This window comes from Amphiura filiformis, chromosome 13 (assembly GCF_039555335.1).
Source record: "Amphiura filiformis chromosome 13, Afil_fr2py, whole genome shotgun sequence".
Classification (NCBI taxonomy): domain Eukaryota; kingdom Metazoa; phylum Echinodermata; class Ophiuroidea; order Amphilepidida; family Amphiuridae; genus Amphiura; species Amphiura filiformis.
This window is the reverse complement of record NC_092640.1, coordinates 23996213-24012915: the sequence shown is the minus strand read 5'-3', so window position 1 is coordinate 24012915 and position 16703 is coordinate 23996213. Positions and strand designations below refer to the sequence as shown.

The following is a 16703-nucleotide window of genomic DNA, read 5'->3' as shown; positions in this document are numbered from 1 at the left end:
CCTAATACTTTCATACTCTATCATTTTTTTCCATTTTAAAGATATGCAACAAGTCTGCTGTCATCATGGCATAAAAAATGGTGGAATAAAAATTCACATTTAGTTCTGCAAACTGAATTGGTAATTTTTGTTTGTTTCAAATAAAAATAATATAAAATGGAAAAGATGAGTTGCAAATGCTCATCAAAATACTAACCATAAGGATATTTGGTCACTTTTGGTTTAGATGGCTCACTGAACGGTCCCTGTCCAGCTTTGTTCACAGCAGCAACACGGAACTGATACTCATTGCCTAGAGTCAAATCCTCCACCTTCAATGTGGTCTCCTTGACAGTGTCTCTATGAGCTCTCACCCATCTAGTGGAAGTCTTGTCTTTCTTCTCAACAACATAGTGAGTAATAGGAGAACCGCCATCTGGAGGCAGGTGGTGTCCAGGTGATGACCATGTGCTCGGCGTCGACTTCTGTGACGTCTGGTCTGCCTGGTGCTTCTGGAACATCTGGAAGATTGTTACACAATAAAAGTTAGCACCCTCCATGGAAGATGTATTCTAATAAAAGATGACCTTATGCTTTTCTTAATTTCCAAAGACCCAAAAACAATAGACTGAAGGAGCACAGACTTCGCCACTAATGTCTGTGTGATACTTATAGACAACATAGAGTACCTCAGAATTATTTTGTAATGTGCCTATCGAACTTTGAAATAAAGCATAATTATGTCTGCCTGCTTGTTTGTTTTCTGTGTGTACTATGTTGTAGCGATAATATATGCTGTGTGACTGCTTGCAAAAACCTTTCTTAAGTTAAGATGCCTATTATTACTCCATTTTAAGCTTTTACTGATAAATGTCAGAGGTAGTCTATTTTGGTCCCATGCATAACAATCCAATATAGCATATACACCAATACTCACCATAGGGTGGTTTGCATGTCTTGGGCTCAGGCGGCTCGCTAAACGGTCCAGGTCCTGCTTTGTTGACAGCAGCGACTCTGAACTCGTAAGTCTGTCCTTCTGTAAGGTCCCTGATGGTATACTCTGTGTCAATGACAGTCTCCTTAGTAACCTTGATCCATCTAGTGGAAGTGGTATCTTTCCTTTCAATGAGGTAGTTGGTGATGGGACTGCCACCATCAGATTCGGGAGGCGACCAGGAGATGGAAATGTGGGTGCGGTCGACCTCTGTGATGTCTGGTCTGTCGGGTTTGCCAGGGACATCTGGTTATGGACAAAATGCAAAGGGATAAATAATGTTAGCATAAGTAATTTTTTTAAGATAATTTACAACCAATTGCATGTGATACAGTGGGTTTATTTGATCTCTTACAGTAGTAGTAAATTTTCCTTTCTGAAAATTTACCCACCTATTTTTAAACATTATTGTTTAGTATTTCAAGGCATCTATGTCACCATTTTGAAATTGGCCATCCATCGTGCCTAAACTTTGACATGATAATTTTCATTTTATTAATCTTCTATTTTTGCATCTACTATCTGACTCAGCAAAATTCAACATCTGTTTGATCACCATAAATGGCATATCACAACATAGGCTTTCCATAAAGACGCAAGGGTTTTCAGCAATCTTACGCTTATAAGACACACAATGGTGTCATAATGATAGCTCAATTTTCACAATTACCAACATAAGCCTGAGTGAATCAGATCATGTCACACATGTGACCAGATCTGATCCAATCAGGCTAAAGTTGGCAATAATGAAACTGAGAAATAGGCAAAAATTGAGGAGGTAAAAAAACACAATACAAAACATGAGAAAATGGACATATAAGGTTCATAACTTTGTGACCAAGTACTCATTGGGACATGGGGACTCAACATCAGTAAGTGTAGGTACTGAGCAAGTTAGTCATGGTAGTAAATTTCCAACTTTGGCCTGAAGGGATCAGATTGGGTCAGATACTAACCATAGGGTGGTTTAGCCATGAAGACATCGGAAGGCTCACTAGCGGGTCCCACGCCAGCTTTGTTCTCGGCAGAAACTCGAAACTGATACTCTGCTCTCTCCGTCAAGTCCTTGACTCTCAGTGTAGTCTCTTTCACAGGTGTCTTGTTGACCTTCACCCATTTGGAGCTTGTTGTGTCCTTTCTTTCAACATAGTATCCTGTGATGGGTGACCCACCATCAGACTCTGGTGGAGTCCAGGAGACTGTCATCTGTGTGGCGTCAATGTTGGAGACTTCAGGTTTGCCTGGTGCTTCAGGTACATCTACAGGTGAACAATTTCAATAGAATATAGTTGAATTCCACTGACCATCTAGGATTGAACTTGGGACCTTTTGCTTACTGGTCTTTTGTTGTACCAACTCTGCTAATGAGACAGCTGGGTAAGAGCAGAAGATTTTTTATCTATAGATATTAAGTTTAATCTTGATATTCTAAAATCTTCTCATCCAAATAGCATACAAAGAGGTTTTGACTTCAGAAATCGTAGTGGCTTAAGCGTGTGGGTAAATTTACAATATAATTAGATTTATACCACACATACAAAGCTGTGAAAATATTCCAATGACCATATGCTCTACCAACTGAGCTCTTTACATATCATGACATGTCCTGTTGAGCAATATTTTGTAAAGCATCATATAAAAGGGGATTGTAATTCACCCTTTAAGTGTCCTGCCTATTATATTTGATGCCAACGTATTGCTATGGGTCTCCTCCATCAAGTATTTCTCCATAAGACTATAATGAAGTTGGAATTCGAGTCAGTCCTCGTAAAATTTGAAAATAACAAATAAACACGGTGTGGGCCAAAATTTGGCAAGCAATTTTCATCAAAGTTAGTTCTAATACGAGACCATTTATGTCATTATGGTAATTGTCTCTCTTGTATTATGATATAAGCTTTATTCTTACCATAAGGTGGTTTGGCAAGTCTTGGTTCAGAAGGCTCACTGAATGGTCCTTGTCCAGCTTTGTTGATTGCAGCAACATGGAACTCATACTCCTTGCCTTCAATCAAGCCTTCCACCTTCAGTGTTAGTTCTTTAGCAGGTAGTTCACCCTTATGGGCCTTCATCCACCTGGTAGGCGTTCTTTCTTTCCTCTCACGATGTAGTTGGTGATTGGAGAGCCACCATCTGAAGCAGGTGGAGTCCATTTGATGACCATGTGCTCAGCATCAACTTCTGTGACGTCTGGTTTACCAGGTGCCTCTGGAACATCTGGAAGAACAGTTCATAATACGAAAAATTAAATGCAAATTATATCCTATGTTAATATTGTATTGAATCACATTTCACCTGACTGTTTTAAGGTGTCTATTACTATTATGGAATCAGGGTGTATTTCACTCAACTTTTAGCCCTTCGTAACTCAAGTTATGAATACCCTCTTACTAGTAATAACTTTACAAAGGGTCCCTGTAAAAAATCCTTATTACTTACGAAAGATAATCATTGTAAATCATTTTAGTGATGGTTTTTGAGACTTAAGAAGCATCGTAAAATGTTAGTGAACTTAACCATGAAACACTACAAAAATTGACAAAATTATGCTCAAATTGGTTGCAATCATCGTCAGCATAACTGTTGCTATGCAAGAAATGAGTGACATACATCAACTTTTCAGAAAGTCAATATCTTTCTCTATTTTGTCACCTTACCTCAGAAGCCAGACTGTCAAAGGACTAACACATTATTTTAGTCGAAGGTCTTGGCACATACTAGAATAGAACTCTACAGCTTTTCATCAAACCTAACATCTTGTATGTCTTGTTAGTTGGTAATGTTGTTAACCAATGCAAAACCTGAAACACACATTTTGAACTGAATAAAATGTATGATATTGCTATCTCTTACCATATGGTGGTTTGCATAGTGTAGGTTGACTGGGTTCACTGAATGGTCCCTGTCCTGCATTGTTAACAGCAGCCACACGGAACTCATATTCTTTGCCCTCGATCAGATCCTTGATGGTATATTCAGTCTCTTCAATAGTGTCTTTGAATGCCTTTGTCCATCTTGTAGATGTCCTGTCTTTCTTCTCGATGACATAACCAGTGATTGGGCTACCACCATCTGATGCAGGTGGAGACCACTTGATACCGATAAGAGTGGCATCAACTTTGGTGACCTCTGGTCTTTCTGGGGCACGGGAACATCTGCAACAGAGAATATTTGAATGTGATATTGCATGAGCAACATATTTGATATCTTATCATATGATATATTCTGTTAAATAAGACAGAATGTATACAGATATCAGCACTTGTGACCTCTGTATTAGATAACATTTTAATATGAAAATACAAGAACATTATTAATAATCATTAATAATCATTAATGATATTTCAGTCAAATAGTGCAAATTCCACATTGAACTTTTGAAGATTAAAATTTAATGGATTATGTGTCAAATTGGTTTCATATTTATTTACACATGCAACACTCTTGTGTTGAATTGGTTCTTGTTTTGAATCTCAGCATGTGTAATGTCAGCATGTGTAATGACAATGCAGGCAATAAAACATCAACCTGCAAAACTATCTGCAATAATTGAGTTTCCTATATATGCTGCAACATGCATGGATTACTTTTTATCAAATTATATTGGAAAAGATATGACTTTGACAAACTAACAAACCACTCAGAGACATGTTAATAACCGAATAAGCAATTGCACCATAAGGTGACGAAAAAAAAGAAAACCCTGTTCTTCGGGCCCGACCGACCCAGACTTTGAAAAAATTGGGGAAAAAATTCTGTACAAATGAATGCCGACCCAAATTTCAAAAATTTCAGGAACAATATTTTTTTGGTATTTTCCCAAATCGCAAAATATTTACAGTTTTTGGTGATTTTTGGGGTCATTTAAAAAAAAAAAAAGAAGCCCGCCCGACCGACCCTACTTGAAAGGTCCTTCCGCCGTAGAACAGGGTGGGTTTTTTTGTCACCTAATAGCATACTAGAAACCTTTCGTTCCATGATATTAATCAGAAATAATGACTGTAAAATATTTGAAAAAGGTTGGCTTACCATATGGCAGCTTAGCCATAGTCAAATCAGAAGGTTCACTAGCAGGTCCCACTCCAGCTTTGTTCTCAGCAAAAACACGGAACTGATACTTGCTCTTCTCAATCAGATCCTTGGCTCTCAGAGTAGTGTCCAAAACAGGTTCCTTGGTGATCCTTGTCCATCTGGAGCTAGAGGATTCCTTACGCTCTACGTAGTATCCGGTGATAGGTGCTCCACCATCTGATTTGGGAGGTGTCCAGGTGACGGTCATCTTGGTGGCGTCAATGTCTGAGATCTCTGGTTTGCTTGGGGCACCAGGAACATCTGTGAAAAGGTGTGAGGGAAATCTTGGTTTAAAATATGTGTCCACATTTTCATCAAATTTTAATTTTAGAAACAAACACAAATCGTTATTTTGGCTGATATTGGCTGTTCTCTGGCTTCCTCTTTCGAAGTGCTTGTTTAAGCTTTATGAAGACTTACCTAACTGGGAAAAACAAAATGAAAACTAGCCAAAAGTTTTGTTAAAAAAAATACACTCAAAATTTGCCTTTCCCATCACATACTGTTGCATCTCAAAAGGCTGCCTTGTATGAATTTTATAATCATTCTTGTATTTCATATGGTTATTTTATAATGCTTCTTCTTTTGTAAATAGACATGATATTGTAATATTACCTCAAAATTCTACTATTATTGTATGCAATTAAATAAAGAAGTATAAATGTGAATACCTTAGTAGAACACAATTCTTCAAAAGTACAATTGTTTGTTGTAGTAAAACATTTGGCATTGTGTTGTGGTTACACAGTGCCCAACTAACATTATCTGCTGATATTAGCTGTTACTGCTTTGCTTAGAGTGCTTAACCTAGGGCTGCTAAGAATACGCAATTGCGTTATATGCGCCGCAATTTGCGTATTTTGGCTCCAGTTGCGTTTTTTTGACATTTTTGAAAAGCAGTATTCTTAGCAGGCCTAGCTTAACCTATGCATGGGTGCTCAGGAATTATGCTCTACTTTTATTTAATGTCACTTGAGAATCTTACCATATGGTAGTTTAGCCAATTTTGGTTCTGAAGGCTCGCTGTATGGACCTTGTCCTGCATCATTGACAGCAGCAACATGGAACATATACTCCTTGCCTTCCATCAGACCTTCCACCTTCAATGTCAGTTCTTTGACGTCTTCTTTGTGTGCTTTCATCCATCTGGTAGACGTTGGCTCTTTCCTCTCAACAACATAGTGAGTGATTGGAGAGCCGCCATCAGATTTGGGTTTAGTCCATGTGATGACCATGTACTCGGCATCGACTTCTGTGATGTCTGGTTTGCCTGGTGCTTCAGGAACATCTGTATTGAAATCAAAGAAACAAATTAGCAGAGTTAAGTATTTCATATTAATTTGTGACACAATCTGAACCACTCAGAACATGTTCACGCTTATTGTGATGATACCACCCATAAGATAACAAAATAAAACCCAGTTTTACAGGCAGAAAGACTGTTCAAGTAAGGCTGTCAGTCAAGATTTTTTTCTGGAAGCTAAAATGATCCTAAAATATCTAGCAAAATTTGATGTCAAAATGTTCTTCATTTTGTCAAAAAAATTCAGTCAAAATCAATAAATTTTGGCTCCAAAATGGCAAATTTGACATGATTTTATCAAAAAAAATTTTTTTTTAATCTCCCAAAATGCAATATCTGGGTTGGCCAGACCCTTAAAACAGCTTTTTTTTGTCACCTAAAGTAAGCTCTGTTTAGCTCAAAAAACACTATCGCTAGCATACTTGACTGTAAAATTATAGTGTATCAAAGCTTTATGTTTCATAAGTTTGGAATGGAATTAAAAAAAATGTATCATTGTCAGGAAATATCTCAGACAATCTGCTATAAACAAATTAAAACGATTAAAATACTGAATTGGTAATATGTAAGATTGTTAACTTTTCAACTTTCTGATAAATTTGTTCACAAGATATATGGATATTCCAATGCTACTTACCATATGGTGGTTTGCAGAGCTGAGGCTGAGAAGGCTCACTGTATGGTCCCTGTCCTGCCTTGTTGACAGCGGCAACACGGAACTCATATTCTTTATCTTCAGTCAGATTCTCAATGGTGAGGGTAGTTTCTTCCACAGTCTCAGGAACAGCCTTGATCCACCTATTCGATGTGGTATCTCTCTTCTCAACAACATAGCCAGTGATTGGACTGCCACCATCAGACTCCGGTGGCGACCACTTGATGCTGATTTTGGTACGGTCATACTCTGTGACTTCAGGTCTGCTTGGTGCGCCTGGGATGTCTGCAACAAATGTTATGAAAAGAAATAATAAGTAACTTTAAGTTAACAATGAACATAATAACTTCATGAAGTATAACAAAGTGTATTTAATTGCCTTTTGTGACATCGATTATGTATTACATGTTTATAAGATACTACATCCCTGTGTATAGGTTCTTATAGCACTACTTTCGGGCCCTGTTGCTTTATAATATACTATCCAGAGAGGTTGCATGAGCACTGTCTCGTGCTGTGCGCTCAGCTGCTCGCACTCGCTAAGTCTGTGAGAGCCACATATTGCAGCTAAGGTCCCTGGTGCAGCAATGATTCCTGAAGATCTATCTTAAGAGCTACTGACTACAGAGATAAATAAAAAAGTTTTTGACACATGGCAGCACTTACCATATGGTGGTTTAGCCATGTGCACATCCGATGGCTCACTAGCAGGACCTTCACCAGCTTTGTTAGTTGCAATGACCCGGAAGTGATACTTGGATTTCTCTACCAGATCTTTGACCTTGAATGTCAGAGGTTCTACAGGTGTAGAGTTGATTCTAACCCATCTAGAGCTCTTTGGTTCCTTCTTCTCCACAAAGTAGCCCAGAATTGGACTGCCTCCGTCGGACTCTGGTACAGTCCATGTAATGGTCATCTCGGTGGCATCAATGTTGGATACTGTTGGCTTTCCTGGAGCACTTGGTGGATCTGGTTGTGGAAAAAAAATTGGTACAAATTTGAATAAAAAAATAATCATACTTGACATAATTATAGTCTGTTATTTTGCTGGTTGAGTTTTTTGATTAAAATGAAATGATACCTCCATTATGCACTGAAAAAAATCTAATAGCATCTACCTACTATAAAAATGTATTTCAATAGTTTAAAATTAATGCTATCTGTTTTTATCACTGTCCTATTTTGTTTTATTTCAAGCATACATCACTGTAATATCATGAAATTTAGAAAGGCTTGTTTTCTTATGCATTGTATTGCTTAGTTTCGGGGATATTTTCGTTTTTGTTTTTGCCTGTATCTCAAGTTTAAAATGGCCAACAGTCACATGTAACACTTACCGAATGGCAGTTTGGCAGTCTTGGGCTCAGACGGTGCACTGAATGGACCTTGTCCAGCTTTGTTCACTGCTGCTACATGGAATTCATAGTCCTTGCCTTCGATCAGGTCTGTCACTTTGAAAGTTGTCTCTTTGACTTCTTCTTTAGTGACCTGTGTCCATTTGGATGATCTTGGTTCTTTCTTCTCGATGATGTAGTGAGTGACTGGAGAACCACCGTCGGAAGCAGGTGGTGTCCAGGTGATGACCATGAAGTTTTCATCATACTCGGTGACTTCAGGTTTGCCTGGCGCTGCAGGAACATCTGAGAAGAGAAGATAATAGAAACAATATTTTTATTCACATATGTTAATGATTTAAAATAATTATGTCTGCAAAAAGTTTTTCCCTGCTTCACTGTTTAAAGGCCCATGCAGTAATCCCAGCACAAGTACAAAAAAAATTAAAATTGTTTATAAATTGCTTAAAAGTGAAGGATAAGTCATTCAAATTGTCATTTGATATTTTTGAAATGAAAGATTTGGCAAAAAATGAAGAAAACAGCAGTATTGATGAAGTTGAAACCTCATTCAAATACATGTAGCTTATTTATATACTGTCAGTATATAAATTACAGATTCATGTAAATTGCCTTATTTTGTCTTAAATACAAAGCTTTTGGCTGAACCACTCGCAGGCTATGTTAGCACATCTAGGACAATGACAAAGGTATCGAAATCTGAATTTTGATGATTTTTACGATCGTCTGGATGAGCAAATCACTGAATGGGTCTTTAAGGCTAACAAAAAGTACGATACTGAGCATGAGATAGCAGCGTGATATGGAAAACAGCTGAGACCAATATACCTACCCGAATGTAGGTATATTCGTCTCAGGAAAAAAGGACTCTCAATTACATTGCTGGATTGTCAAGAGGTCAAACAATGTTGTAAGTAGTCACATGCAGGTCAAATACATCACTGTTAATAATATCTCAATTTTCTTGACTTCAGGCCTTGTATATAGAGCAAAATGTCTTTAATTTGACTAACTTGGCATATAGGCTAGATGGTATTTTCAAAGATATGGACTATACACCTTATTCAAGACATTAGAGCTTACAGAGTGCCATCAACAGTGACACCCTGAAAATGTAAGGAATGGTAAGTTGATGGGTTTTCTAAACTCTGATCACTCAAAAAGATATCTCAAGTTCATTAATTTGGGCATCAAAAATTGGTATTAACCTTCCCCATGCACATAGGTGTTGACTGCAGACAACAAGTTTCAAATTTTGTTTAAAAAATGAACACATTTCAGCATTGAACAGTTTCATGACCATATTTGGAATCAGCATGAAAAATGCATTCAAATGAGTACAAACAAGCCCAGTATTGGTTCAGTTGAAATTTTGAAAAACATCTCAACACTTAGATTTGTTATGTTGTAACTTATGGCCAGCAAACAGAGCATTAATATCCTTACCATATGGTGGTTTGGCCATATGCACATCTGATGGTTTGCTAGCAGGTCCGGGTCCGGCTTTGTTCTCAGCAATCACACGGAACTGATATTCAGATTTCTCCGTCAGTCCGGTCACTACCAAAGTAGTCTCTTCCACAAGATCTGTATTGACCTTGATCCAGCGAGTGCTTGTTGTATCCTTACGTTCAACGGTGTAGCCAGTAATAGGGCTGCCACCATCAGACTTTAGTGGAGTCAAGTGACAGTCATTTGTGTGGCATCAATGTCAGAAACTGTAGGTTTATCTGGTGCTCCAGGTGTTTCTAGAAGAAAAACAAAAGTGATCCATGTATCAATGATACCTTTCTTGAAAGATGCCGATTTTTAAGCTGAATTTATACCCCATGGACCAGATCATGTCACAAATAAACTATTTAAAATTGCTAGTGTAGTTCAGATTCCTTTGTTGTCTGTTATCTTTGTTTTCTGTATTTTTAATAAACCTTTTTGCATTAGTCAATATTTTAAGAAACAAACAAAAAAGTAAAAGTCTAATTTAGTATTAAAAACTAAAACTTAAAGCTTTGTCTTACCATATGGTGGTTTGGCAAGCACAGCATCAGAGGGTTCACTGAATGGTCCCTGTCCAGCATTATTCACTGCAGCAACACGGAACTCGTACTTCTCTTCCTGAATGAGTTCCCTGACCTTGAAGGTGGTATCCAACAAAGGTTCTTTGGAAGCCGTGATCCATCTCTTGGATGATTTCTCTTTCTTCTCCAGGATGTAACCGGTGATTGGACTGCCTCCATCAGACTCTGGTGGAGACCAGGAGACGGTCATCTCGGTAGCATCTACGTCGTAGACGTCAGGCTTCTTGGGTTTACCAGGTGCATCTAAAATAGGAATAAAATTATTAATTTATGAATTGATCAAGGTTGCTTAACAATGTCAATTGAAAGCTTACTAAACTTCTACCATTTTCTTGCAATATGCAATTTGGCAAAGATCTTAGTCAATGACATCATCCAAAATTATACTGAAAATAAATATTGTTATTTGCTTCAGATTGTGTCTAAAATGAATATCTTATACAACAGAAGATTTTTAGGCAATATTGTCATCAAAGCAGTATTGCAGTTTAAATCCAGTTTCATGCTTTAAACACAAAATAATTGGACTATCAATGTTTGAAATGCACAAAAAGTATGAAAACATTTTTTTTTTTTTTTTTAGAAACAAGTAATTTCATAACACTTAATACACTTACCATATGGCAGCTTAGCAGTTACTGTGACAGAGGGCTCACTAGGTTTACCAACTCCAGCCAGATTTTCAGCTGACACACGGAATTGGTACTCAGTGCCTTCTATTAGTTCTGTGACAGTGTAGTCCGTCTCTGTTACCTGTGGATTTTAGAGAATGAAAAATGTTTTTTATAACCACCTGATATCCTATTGAGGCTTACTCAATCTGCTTCCCTTTTCACCTTACGGCTAGCCAGCGGCAGAAGCTGAAAGCAGAAATTGCAAGCACTAAAAGTAAAAGTAGATATCCTTTTTTTTCCTTGGTTTTGATTTGTTATTATAACATGATTATCAATATCAAGGTTATTTATGGCTGAAATGTGCCAATTCGAAGAAATGTCCAGATGAAATCTAAACAAAGTAAGGCAGAGTGTGGTCCCCTAAATGTGTTGCATTGCTAACTCAACCCATCAAAAGAAAATTTCAACCCCTAAAACCACCCCAAAGAAAAATTCAACCACATCCCCATCCCCATAGTGTAAAAACACAAAATTTTACTTATTTTTGGTAAAAATAGTGTAAAATTAAAAACTGGCCCGGTAAACACAAAATTTCACCATACACAAAATTTGCGCTTTACACAATTATCACAGTAACACAGGGCCAAAATGATGCCCACTGTGAATTTTCCTATCCTTGCTCCCTCAGACAACTGACCCTGATACGCCACTGAACATACAAAATACTTGAACCCCAAAGGATTTTTAAAAAGACCACACTGGTAAGAAATGTATGAAAACTCTTCTTTGGATCAAAACGGACCTTCTCTCTGTTGACCCTGACCCATCGTTTACGGCTGACATCACATCTCTCAATGATGTATCCTGTCACTGGAGAGCCACCATCTGTTTCTGGTGGTGTCCAGGTGATCTTGATGGTTGTCTTATTGATGTTCTCTGGTTCTGGCTTGCCAGGTGGCCCTGGTACATCTGAAAGTATAGCAATTTGGTTTTTAATATTTACACTTTCGATACAGTCGTATGAAGTTTGGTTACTCAAAATCACCACATTTTGCTTTTGTGTGGTACTTTTATTCTGATCTATTACCCTAACCAGATACATCAGCCAGAATTTTGCATTAGTTATGTGATGTGAGTAATTATATTTGACATTATACAATTCTTTTAAAATTATTTTGAAGACATTTCAAACTAAGTTAGCGCAAAAAAATTTGTAATGTAATTGTGCTTTGAATGCTTTGAAATTATAAACAATCATAATAAACTACACATAGAAAAACATGCTGATAAATGAATGAATGGAATATTGAGACTGTGAGACACTGACTTGAATAAATTGGCATGCATATTGAATTCTCACCATATGGAGGTTTGGCGACAAACTTGTCAGATACATCACTTGGTTTGCTTTGACCGGCTTTGTTCTCAGCCATAACTCGGAACTCATACTCAGAGCCCTCTGTCAGATCTGTACATGTACATGTCAGTTCTTTCATAGGCTCTTTGTTTACTCTTATCCACTTTTCTGTGGTTGTATCACGTTTTTCTAAGATGTAGCGGTGATCGGGCTGCCTTGCGTCAAATTCTGGGCGGTCCAAGTGACTGTCATCTGGTTCTTGTCGATGTCAGAGGCGTCCGGTTTGCCGGGTGGATGTGGTACATCTGATGATGGCAGCAAGAATGTATGGAATGTTCAAGATGAAAATGTACAACAGATGAGAAAATAAAAGAAATGGAATGGTGACAATAATGAGGATGAAACAAAAATGATGAAATATGGATAGAAAATGAAGACTTTACATACATGCTGATTTCTTTCAAAATAATAAATAGACAAAACTTATATCCTAAAAATAAAAACCACTAAAAAACATTTGAAAATGCTTTACAACAATAAATATTTACAAAAACTAAGACAAACAAGTAAATGAGTTGATGCAATGAAACAAAAACATCTGCTCAGTGCCAGAAGTGGGTAAGTGCAATAGCTGCCCTGTGAACATTTGGCAATTTACATACATTATATTGTAAGCATCTACACATGGCAGCTATTGCACTTACCCACTTTTGACACTGAGTAGTCGATATATTTTTGTGCATATCCTCAATTGACAGTGTTTACAAGCAGACACACAGATTGAAGAAAAATAAACACAGTGAATGAAATACAAATAATATAGAATTTCTAGTTCAAAAAACACTTAAAATGGACACACAATAAAAACAATCACCTGCAACCAGAAAAGCGTTTGTGCCTATGCAATTTGTTAACTTACCAAATTGATGCTTAACAATAATAGGCTCAGAGGTCTCAACAGGCTCACTCTGACCATGCTTGTTCACAGCACTGACCCTAAACAAGTATTCATTGCCAGTGAAAAGCTTAGTTACAGTGAACTCTGTCTGAGAGGATGTTGATGTGCCAGCATTGGTCCATGTCGGTCTCTTTGTGTCACGCTTCTCGATGATGTACTTTGTGATTGGACTGCCTCCGTCATCTGTTGGTGGCTCCCATACCAGAGTGACTGTCTCGGGTGTGATTTGGGTGATGCGAAGGTTTGTGGGAGGTTTGGGCTTGTCTGTTTAAAGAAATCAGAGAAAATAAAAAGTTAGTGATACATTTCAGCCTTTATACAATGCATTACAAAAATGTTTTTGCAACTAGCCTTCAGACTTCAAGTTATTAGCCTTCCTATTACTAGTTAACAAGGCCACAACCATTATTACTATGATAGTAATAGTGTTCTTCTATGTAGTATTACCAATATTCTTAAGCAGCTCCTATTTCACCTGGGTGGAGTGAGGCAATATAGCTTCAAGCAACATGGCCATACTACAGCAGCATGAATCCACAACCCCACCCCATCCTCCACTACTATGAAAACTATGTACATGCAATGCATGGAATATTAATAGAAGTTCCATAACTGAAATCTTCACTACATTGAGTTTGTTACGTATGGGATTATCCTAAACATCTTTTTAAAACCACAATTTACAAAACAGACAATAAGATAAAGTCTCTCACAATTTGAACTTGAATAATAAATAACAGTCACTCGGTTCACTTACCAACAATTGTGATCTTGATACTAGTTGAATCAGATCCCAGATCATTAGCAGCCGTCAGTGTGTACTCTCCCAGGTCATTCCGCCACATTTATCAATAGTCAGTGTCATCTTAGCCTTGGTGCCTTTCTCTGTTGCTATGGTTACTCTAGCACTAGGTTTCAGCTCTGTAGTATCCTGGGCAACTGTAACAGTTGGTGCAGGACTACCGGTGATGGTGGCATCCACTTTGATCTTGGTGCCAGCTTTGGACGGTTATCTCCTTGTATTTGGTCTCAATTTCAATCTTAGGTGTTGCTGTTGATATAGAAAATGGCGTAAAACAAGATAATGACATGTCCTGTGTCAATTTTATGCAGTTGAACTTAAAAAGATAAAATAGCTACTGGATGATTGCCATTTCTACTGGTTCACGCTATCTGTGCTCGGAACCACAATCAAAATGATCACAACACAAAGTCAATGGGTTGCTAAAAGATATGTAAACCAAGCAGAGTCAGTAACTAATGTATGATATATTCACTACGATGATGATTATAACCACACTAACTGGTTGCCCAACAAAACTCTTAAACCTCTCTACCAAGCGGGTGTCAACTGCAGACTACAATTTCAATTTTGTTTTAATTCAAAAATTTCAGAATTTTCGTGACCATATTTGGATTCAGCATTAAAAATGCATTAAAATGAGTACAAACAATCCTAGTATTGGTTCAATTGTTCTTAAGAGAACTCTTCATATTTTAAGAAAATATCTCAAAACTTGGGACTTTTTATGTTGAAGGTTATGGCTATACACGCAGAGCATTAATAAAAAAAATCTCACCTTCAACAGTAAGATGACAGGTTGATGTCTGATCCTCACTGACTTTGATGGTATACTGAGCATCATCTTCAAGCTCTGTTTTGGGCATAATCAAGAACTGGTGTGCACCATCTGTCTTCATCTCAATGGTAGCAGATGGCTTGAGTGGTTTGCCATCCTTAAGCCAGGTGACCTTGGCATTTGGTTTGGTCAGTGTGCATTCTAGAGTGGCTGTCTCACCCTGGTTGATCTTGACCTCATGGAGGGCTCAAGAATCTCGGGAGCTTTTTCTGGTTTTATAAAATGAGGAGAAACAAGAATTGAATATAAATTACATGCTATGCCAAATTCACATCTTATGGTTTCTTGCTCATGCATACACTTACTCATTTAACAGTCACTCATTCACATAATCCACCAGTAACACACTCATTCACTCACTCAGTTACTCACTCACTTACAGATTGACTGACTCACTCACTCTCATCTGCTCAATTGCTCACTCACTTACTCAGTCAAGCACTCAATCACTCACCCACCAGCTCATTATTCTCAATGACTCTCTTACTCAATGATGAACCCACAGCCCACTGATTGACTAAATCAATCAATTAATCTAATCAATCAATCAAACAATCAATCAATCAATCAATCAATCAATCAATCAATCAATCAATCAATCAATCAATCAATCAATCAATCAATCAATTAGTCAATTTATTGCTTACTCAGACATTCAACTTATTACATATGGGGAACTAAATATAATGTTACTTAATGTCCAAAGACAGGGCTTCTTATATCATCAACTACTTAACTTGATAAACACAGGCAATGTAATTTCAACAACTTACGTTCCTCTGCAACTAAAATGTCAAAACCACTGCCTAGTCTTATGACCTTACCTGTGACAACCAAATGAGCAGAGCTGGTGAAATCACCCACTTTAAATGTATAATTGGCATCATCATCCATAGTGATATCCTTGACGATCAGTGTGTGTTTCTTGCCTTCCTTCTTGATCTCAAATTTGGCATCATCAGGAGATAGTTCCTCATCATTCCTCAGCCAGGTGATGCTGGCTGTGGGTTTACTGAGCTCAGTGCTGAAGATGGCCACTTTGGTGTCCTCCATCAGGCGGAGATCGGTCAGAGTGGTGTTGATTTCTGGTGGGGATTCTGTATAAGATGTACAGGTAAACAAGTATGTTAGGGATGGGTCCAAAATTTAACCTCCAGCATCCTGCCAGAACTTGTGGTGTAACTGCATTCTATTGTTCCAATCAATGAAAAACAAAGCCCAATCGCCAATTCTGCCTGGGCGCTGGTGGTCATCCAGTGGTTGGATTTTGAAGCCAACCCGTATTTGAAAATATATTCATAAGTTTGTTGGCTCACAAATGTGGATTATGAAGAATGTTTAAGGTAAAAATCCATAAATGTGCTGTCTGAGGTTTATGTTAGGTTAAAATATATTTAATGAGTAGTATCTAAATTTTGTAATGCATGTACATCTGAAGATATTGATATAATGTTCCATTTGTTCCATTTGAACACCACACGCTCGCTATACAGAAGACATGACCTTAATCTCCCACACACAAGTGTTGTAGATTATGAAATGGTAAGTAACCCATTCAGGTAACCACATTTGAAATTCATACTCCCTCATAGGAGATTTAGACCATATCTTCCACAGGGGGTATATGGATTGTAACTGGAACAGCCCTATGGCAGATCCTTACCTTCAACTGTCAATTCGCAGTAGATGATATAGCCCT

At 37.7% G+C, this 16703-nt stretch overlaps 4 protein-coding genes across 4 annotated transcripts in view; all 4 read right to left on the bottom strand.

Annotated features, from left to right (window-relative positions):
• Window positions 1–357, bottom strand: part of LOC140167516 (twitchin-like) — a 55543-nt gene extending 55186 nt beyond the window's left edge. Inside the window, exon 1 of the mRNA XM_072190823.1 lies at window positions 354–357. Coding sequence (XP_072046924.1) covers window positions 354–357 — 4 coding nt within the window. The remainder of the gene's footprint in view (window positions 1–353) is intronic.
• LOC140168141 (myomesin-3-like) lies at window positions 256–4117 on the bottom strand. Its single transcript, XM_072191455.1, has 5 exons — window positions 3827–4117; window positions 2883–3190; window positions 1930–2232; window positions 917–1219; window positions 256–500 (listed from the first exon to the last, which is right to left on the bottom strand). The coding sequence occupies exons 2-5, from the start codon at window positions 3124–3126 to the stop codon at window positions 382–384; spliced, it is 969 nt and encodes a 322-aa protein (XP_072047556.1). The 5' UTR covers window positions 3127–3190; window positions 3827–4117; the 3' UTR covers window positions 256–381.
• Window positions 3816–10033, bottom strand: LOC140167515 (twitchin-like). The gene is made up of 7 exons (XM_072190821.1): window positions 9804–10033; window positions 8340–8642; window positions 7669–7971; window positions 6985–7287; window positions 6030–6332; window positions 5003–5305; window positions 3816–4111 (listed from the first exon to the last, which is right to left on the bottom strand). Exons 1-7 carry the CDS (start codon window positions 9820–9822, stop codon window positions 3816–3818), a joined length of 1830 nt encoding a protein of 609 aa, XP_072046922.1. The 5' UTR covers window positions 9823–10033.
• On the bottom strand, window positions 9993–15065 carry LOC140167514 (M-protein, striated muscle-like). Its single transcript, XM_072190820.1, has 8 exons — window positions 14945–15065; window positions 14187–14363; window positions 13326–13628; window positions 12410–12634; window positions 11852–12018; window positions 11053–11188; window positions 10376–10678; window positions 9993–10105 (listed from the first exon to the last, which is right to left on the bottom strand). Exons 1-8 carry the CDS (start codon window positions 15063–15065, stop codon window positions 10038–10040), a joined length of 1500 nt encoding a protein of 499 aa, XP_072046921.1. The 3' UTR covers window positions 9993–10037.
• Window positions 15066–16703: the final 1638 nt, after the last annotated feature.